The 7,965-nt window shown below is 43.7% G+C and overlaps 1 protein-coding gene across 1 annotated transcript in view; it reads left to right on the top strand.

The window, feature by feature from the left end:
• Positions 1–693: 693 nt before the first annotated feature.
• Positions 694–7,965, top strand: part of LOC308311389 (fibronectin type III domain-containing protein 4-like) — a gene marked incomplete at its 3' end in the record, with an annotated part of 40,485 nt that continues 33,213 nt past the window's right edge. Inside the window, exon 1 of the mRNA XM_080758074.1 lies at positions 694–790. Within this exon, the coding sequence (XP_080614200.1) occupies positions 709–790 (82 nt within the window). The 5' untranslated portion in view covers positions 694–708. The remainder of the gene's footprint in view (positions 791–7,965) is intronic.

Genomic DNA, 7,965 nt, shown 5'->3' with positions numbered 1-7,965 from the left:
GTGCATCTGTCTGGACGACTGGGAGTAAATGAGGAGAAAACCACTCGCTGCTGTTTCTTCTTCTTCTTGTTGTTCTCCTTGAGGTGTTTACCTGTGACCCTGATGATGAATTGAGCACCTGGGCCTGAGATCTGTTCTACAGTATAGCTAGGCTACTATACAACTGTTTTGTTTTCCTCGTGGAAGAATCATCTTGATAGCAGTTGCTGTATAGCCTGTATTATTTCGTATTTAATTTTGTAGGCCTATATATATATAGCCTATGCATATTTGTCTCCTGTAATGTACCTACCGGTAATTTGAATGAATAACCACCACTAACTGTCAAGATATCGAGACAATTAAGAGTATAAAATCCGGAGGCGAGGAAATGGTGACGAACCACATTATGACTGACTGACTGAATCGAGACCAGCAGACAGGTCGATTCAAAATATTGTATGTAATGCATGTGTTTTAAAAATATATATATATATTTTATAAAAAAAACATTTGACGTATACAGTAGGCCTATAAACTTTGAGTTAAAATAATGACATTTATTCCCACATTGTGAATTGGAAACGACAGACACCCCCGCCCGGCTCCAACCCCCCACCGCCACCCCCAAAAGGAAAGGAAAAAGAAAAGAGAACGCCAGTGCTGCCGACAGCTGTCAGAGAGGAGACTGTAGCCCGCCACGGCCTATAGATGGGAGCAGAGGAGGTCATGGGAGCGGGCCTCCACCTTGCTCTCCTGCTGGCCTTGGTGTCCTGCTGCTGCCAGGGACCCCTGATGACCGCCACGGCCAGTGAGTCTTAATTCTGTTTGTTTATCTTCTCCTTCTGCTTGTCAAACCTTTTTGAGCGGTGCTGCATGCTCCAGCGAGCATGGAATCCTCTTCACGTTTGAGTTTGATTGATTGATTGAAATATTTATTAACAGTTTGCAGAATTACAGTACATTTCAAGCACAAACTCAATACAAAGACGGTTAACTGTGAGCGGACGACCCAATTAAGCGTTACACTTGTTTACAACAGTGTCCACTTTGTTCAATTCATCAAAACAATTAGAGACGTACAAATAGACACTTCTATATAGTTAAAGAACAGAACAGGAATTCATCATAAAGGAAGCAAAAAGGGAAAAGAAACATATACAGTGAGGGGAAAGGGGGGGGGGGGGGGGGGGGGGATTCAGATTTTACAGGAGCCAGTTTCGAATTGCAGCCTTCCGTAGGTGCCCTTTGAGAGCGGTTTTGAAGGACTCAAGGGATTCACATGTCTTAATGACTGTTGGTAGGGCGTTCCACATTTTGGTGGCATAGGAGCGAAAATAATTTAGTCCCTTATTTGTGCCGAATCTGGGTTGTATACATGGTTTGTTGCACTCCCTCTGGTGTTGTGGGTGTGGACTTCGTTTACATTAAGGAAGTATAAGGACACCACTATGATTGGCCAATTATAGCCACTTTTGAGTGGCAGTCGGGGGGCCAGAGCCATAGAGTAAGACAGTTATGACATTGAGGGGGCAGGTCACGTGGTTCATGTATTACTTGTTTCCCCTCGGTAAAGCCTCTAGACTCCAATGCATTCCGTAAACTTCCCGGTTTCAGGCCTTTGTCACTATATTCGATTCGCCCATAGAAGACCGGCCCCATGAAGTGGACAGAGTTGTTGTATAACTTATACTCTATGGCTCTGGTCTGGGGGCAAACGCTCTCTCGCCAGAACTATTCTACACATCGCAATGTTCGACACGGAAACTCGCACGCTTTAGCGCGCTCGGTGGTGTCGCAACTGCAGTGGAGCCCTGGCCTAACTCTTCCTACTTCCAAGGACCCCCAAAAGTATCTGTATTTGGCTGCATGTGGACCCCCATCTGACAAGATGTTGTTCCAGGGACTCCCCGGAAGCAAAGATCTGAAAGAATATTGTATTCCATTTGTGCCACATTTTTCATTTAACATAATTTGTTCCACATTTTCATTAACATAAATGCTTAAAACACCAGCCCTGGCCCGTCACTTTCAGGCAGAACACTCTCGGCCGCTTCCTAGAGACCTAGACTTCCTTCACAGGTGTTACCGATGATTCTAATTAAGGCTCAGCTCAAACGTTTTTTCTCCCCGAAAGAGAGACTCTTTTCTCTGTCTCTTTTCCATGTCTGTCTGTCTGTCTGTCTGTCTGTCATCCTTTATTTATATCTACAGCTCGGTGCTGTAGTTGGATTAAGCTGTCACAGAGCTGCAGTAAATATGTCAGACTCTTTCATTTAATTCACATCAACAGGGTAGAAGTCCAGAGTAAATCTCTCTCTCTCTCTCTGTCAGTCTCTCTCACATACACACTCTTGTCTGTCTGTCTGTCTGTCTGTCTGTCTGTCTGTCTGTCTGTCTCTCTATCTCTCTCTCTCTCTCTCTCTCTCTCTCGTTATGTAATTAGCTGCAAGAGGAAAGCAGCACAGACGTGCTCTCAATCAGTGGCACCTCTCAGGCCTCCAGTCTCTGATCTTCTACTGTCACCGACTCACCGTCCATCCATTTTCCACTTCCGTCCTTTTCCCTCGCCTATACTCAGTGTGCTCACAGCGCCTGCAGGGGCAATGCCACGCCACGGGCAATGCCACGCAGGCCTAACATCTCTGCTGTCTTCTATCGTGCTCCAGTGAGTGACGCGCGTTTCTCCATATTCGCTAAAAGACCCACGTGCTGTCCCGTTGAGGAGTAGTCTTAAAGGGACACTTCACCCTTTTTGCAAAAAAATATATGTTAATGACGTTTAGAAGCTTTAGAACACTTTCTTGTCTTTATGTGTGTAATATGTGGTTTTAGATATTTTAGATTGTAGCAGTGAACCTGTTGTCTCTGATGTCATGGACACTGGGCTCACTTCCTTCCTGGACTACATGTTGTCTCAGTAAGACAGCTCTCCCCCCTATCCACAAGGAGGAGCAGTGCACCAAATAATTATGGGAATTGTAGTCCAGGAAGGTAGTGAGACCAGTGTCCATGACATCAGAGACAACAGGCTCACTGCTACAATCTAAAATATCTAAAACCACATATTACACACATAAATACCCCCGGGAAAGTGATCTAAAGCTTCTAAACGTCATTAACATATATTTTTTTGCAAAAAGGGTGAAGTGTCCCTTTAATGATGTCGCCCCAGACAGACACTATGCTTGATTTATACTTGGTTGCACTGTCTGCGACGTGCCGAGTTTTGTAACACTTTGTAAAACTGCCCCTGTAGAGTGCTGTTTCCTCCTTAACCCATTCTGACCTGAGATCAGATTCATACGAGGTTTCCACTGGACACACACTGGTCTGATGGACCCATTCTGACCTGAGATCAGATTCTAAAAAATGTCAGTCGTTCTTCGATTTTTCAAAAATAGCAGACCTACAAGCTCGTAGCGCGCCACTCGGTGGCGCGCTACGAGCTTGTAGATCTGCTATTTTTCAATAGCTAAAGCATAACATGATGCTGAACACCAAAATGGGTTCCCGTACAGAATGGGTTAATGTTCCAACGTATAGGACGGCGTTTAGTTTAGTTACTATAGTTACTTTGCAGATATAAGTTGTTATATTCCCAGTAAGACGCCCTGAGCAGGGCGCTGCAGACGACAGAGCTTCTTAATACGGCACAGTTGAGAAGCAGGAGTTTAACCCATTCTGACCTGAGATCAGAATCTAAAAAATGTCTTCTGCATCCTGACAGTTTTCTGAAAAAGCTATGTTTCTATGTCAGTCGTTCTTCGATTTTTCAAAAATAGCAGACCTACAAGCTCGTAGCGCGCCACTCGGTGGCGCGCTATGAGCTTGTAGATCTGCTATTTTTCAATAGCTAAAGCATAACATGATGCTAACACCAAAACTATTAATCTGGTGTCGTTGAGGTCAGAAGAGGCAGGCTGGCTCCATATATGTAGATCTATAGTATGTCAAACAATGTATGGCTATCCAGGGTTTGATGAGGTCAGTCTCGTGATCTTCATATACAGTATGTAGTTGTACAACTCCACATTATGGAGATCCATGTGTTGTTGTACCAACTTGGTTCATTTTGGCAAGTGTGACTTCCGTCGCAGAAACCACCCTGGTTATCATGAGACTGTCACATTATGGCCATCGTCTGGGAATGTCCATATATAGACCTTTTTTTTAACTTATTTTTAATTGTATCTTTCAGGCCTGAAACAATGCCATATAGGCCTGGGTTCATGGCCATATATGGCCTGGGTTCATGGCCATATATAGCGTGTCTGGGGTGTACAGGGTTTGATGATGTCAGATTGACATATGGAGCGTTTCATGAGGCGTCTTTGAGACCCCCGATTTATATTGTAAAATCTATGTTGATTTAACAAGAGTTACAGACCCATAAGGGTCCATTTGGTTCCTAATAACTATCATTTAGTAAAAGTAAAAAATATCTGAGTCCTCCTTCCACCACATGTGGGTCGGGCCACACACACACACACACACACACACACACACATCCATTAGCACAGCCGTGTTAGCTCGCCGTACGGACCGATTCCCGCTGATGTGTGCCAAACGTCCCAACTCATCATCGTCTCTTCAGATTAAATATTACCACACCAGCATTTTGATATTTGAAGAAGGTTTTTCCACCAATCACTCGGCTCTAAATCCTTTCTGAGCCTCTCGACCCTCCTGGGTGGCTGTAAATATTCTTTGTGGAAAAAAGTCTACTAGAAGGCATTTGTAGAATTTCCACGTCACACACAACGACTGACATTTTTTAGAATCTGATCTCAGGTCAGAATGGGTTAATCAGACCAGTGTGTGTCCAGTGGAAACCTCGTATGAATCTGATCTCAGGTCAGAATGGGATAAGCAAGGGTGTCAGAAATGTGACCGCTTCTGACCGAGGCTAAGTCATTGAATTATTTTACATTTTCGTTTTTCATGTCTTATGAAGCAGGGAATCATACTGCAGCTTCAAATGTACATATTGGTTGTTCAGTTTGACCCACCAGTTTTGGAGATATGGCTTACAGGGTAATGTCTTGCAGAAAACGGCGAGTTGAAAAAACTGTCCTGAAAGGTTCTGTGGACTCTAATAGAGCACCGAAGTCCTGACGTCACTGTCGGTAGAGGGCGTCAGTCCCCAGGTTCATGTATTTTTTTATTTGCATTATAATCCCCATAGGGGGATTTTAGATCTCTTCATATAAGAACTGCGTTTGAAAAATAAACCGATCACCCCGGCCTTTTCACTCATATGGATATGAAGCATCGACTGAAGGTGGAAATGTACAAATATACCCAAAGAGTAACTAAATAAGCGTTAGAAACGAGTCAAATAACCCATGTCCACACAAACATTAAATGCTATCGACAATGAATGGATAATTTACGTCATATGTGGCCGCACGATGCTTTTTGTTTTACGTCATGATGTACGATAATGAGAGCGCCCCTCACTTCACACGGGTGTGATTGTATTTTTAGTATTTCTGTCACACAAATCCAGTGTTCTCTTCGCTTGACTTATTTTCAATTCAGCAGCGGATAATTGAAAACACAATTATCTTACAGAGATCCTGTATTTTCTTCTCTGTTCTTTGCGTGCCCTCTGTATGCATCACAATTCATTAAATTGTGATTTTAATCTTGATTTAAATTGTTGAAATTGTCAACCGGTTTTAAATCGATTTAAGATATATTGTTATATTATGCTATACAAAAGGCTATCTCCTTCTGGCATGTGGCTATATGTGTTCGGGACAGGTTGATTTATTTCCAATCCCAAACAATAACTACACCAACGGATTAGCCTGCCTGCACACACGTACAGATACAGGTATACACACACTCACACAGCCCAGAAGCCGCAAGTGTCCATTTCCACAGTCACGCTCGGTTAAACCCACGCTCTGGAATTTATTCTTCTCTCTATACAAGACCTCACAGACAACCCCCACCTTCCCGGGCCCTGGATATATCTGTGTCTCTGACACACACACACACACACACACACACACACACACACACACGCACACACACAGAGGATGGCACTATCGCAAATATAGAAGCCTCCGGAACTGCATCCCCGGCGGGGCTGTCTCGAGTGTGCACTCACTGTCGCAATAAACGCATAAGGCACTTTGGACATCAAACCCCCCCCCCCCACCACCACCAGTGTGAACGGTACTATGTCAGATCCCAGAACCTTGAGTACTGGAGCACCTCAGGGCTGCGTTAGCTCACCTGTCCTTTTTTTCTTTTTTTTTTGAGTGGCGCTAGCCCCTCCTATATACAGGTTTAACCCATCTTAGGCGGGAACCCCTTTTGGTGTTAGCATTACGTTATGCTTTAGCTATTTTTGAAAAATCGAACGACTGACATAGAAACATAGCTTTTTCAGAAAACTGTCATTTTCAAACAGACATTTTTAGAATCTGATCTCAGGTCAGAATGGGTTAATGTTTTTTTTTTTTAGTTCAATGTTTGTTTTAAAGACGCCATTGACAATGAAGGGAAACTTAACGCCATCTTGTCCCTAACACAAACATTAAATGCCATTAACAATAAAGAGAATTGAATGTTTGTTTTGACACCGTATGTTTTCACCTAATCACCTAATCATAGCAGCATGGGTTAGACTTTAATATATTAGCGCCCCTTTGATAAGTGGTAACCCGAATAAATAAATCACACAATTCTGCCATCTTAGACCTATACTGGCTGCAGCGGGGTGAAAGCCCAAGACAAATTTCCCTTGTGGACAATAAAGTTGACCTAGACCTTGACATTGAATCATCCTCCACCCCCCCCCACACACCTCCTCAGTGCGTATAGAAACGGAAACGAGGAGTTGACGAAGTACAGACCCCGTGTGCAGGGACGTGTTAGAGAGGCAGGGGCTGAAAGAGGGCACGTTTGGACAAAAATAGCAGATGTACACGCTCACAACGCGTCTCACTGTGACTCGTTGAGAGCTTGTAGATCAGCTATTTACGGGGCGCAACCCAGCACTCATTATCTACTGGAGATGCGGTGTGTATAACGACATAGATTTCAAAAAACGAATTAGTTAAAACGCAAAATGCTGCGTTCAAGTTCAGGAGACTTCGGGTGGGGAAAAAAAGCAATTCTCTTGAATGCTGCCTTCCGGAATGGCATGGAAAGGAGAGGGCATTTTGCATTTCTTAGCATTTTGCATTTCTTAGTCCCTTCCTAACATGTTAGTCTAGTTTCTATTTGTTGACAAAATCTTCGTCAGTGAAAAGAGGTAGTCGACGAACATGTTTGTCGACGAAATCAACACTGGCCGCAATCAAGATGTCACTAATGCACTAATTCGTCCAGGTCCTGACCGTGCTTGACAGGGATCGATTCAGTGTGACAATATTACTGTCATTGTTTTCCCTCTGTACCTTTCTGTCACATGCTACATTCTCTCTCTCTCTCTCTCTCTCTCTCTCTCTCTCTCTCTCTCTCTCTCGGAGGCCATAAATCACCCAGATATACTGTAACTCTCGGGGCCGACTGACGCTGACACACTCATCTGGCTAATGGCTGCCATACGTCTGTCCATGAAGACGGCTGTCCGTATCGGCTTGCGTGAGCTGCGAGTGTGAGAGAGAGAGAGAGAGAGAGAGAGAGAGAGAGAGAGAGAGAGAGAGAGAGAGAAAGAGAGAGAGAGAGAGAGAGAGAGAGAGAGAGAGAGAGAGAGACTGTCACAGTGTGTGTGTGTGTGGTGTGACTTGTGTGTGTGCGAATAGTGGTGGAAATTGTTTTACTTAAAGGACCACTTTCCAACCTATCTTCATATAATAGGTCCTCACTAATAATCATGAAAAAATGGCATGATTTTTTCTACTCAGTCTGTGTCTCATAGGACGGCTGTGGGCAGTTTACCAATATCCTTAAAACACTGTTTTTAGATACAGAAAACACACCAATATCCTTAAAACACTGTTTTTAGATACAGAAAACACACCA

This window comes from Protomyctophum bolini, assembly GCF_963924005.1.
Source record: "Protomyctophum bolini genome assembly, chromosome: 24".
Lineage (NCBI taxonomy): Eukaryota > Metazoa > Chordata > Actinopteri > Myctophiformes > Myctophidae > Protomyctophum > Protomyctophum bolini.
The sequence above is the reverse complement of the archived record's forward strand: the minus strand, read 5'-3'. Positions and strand labels throughout refer to the sequence as shown.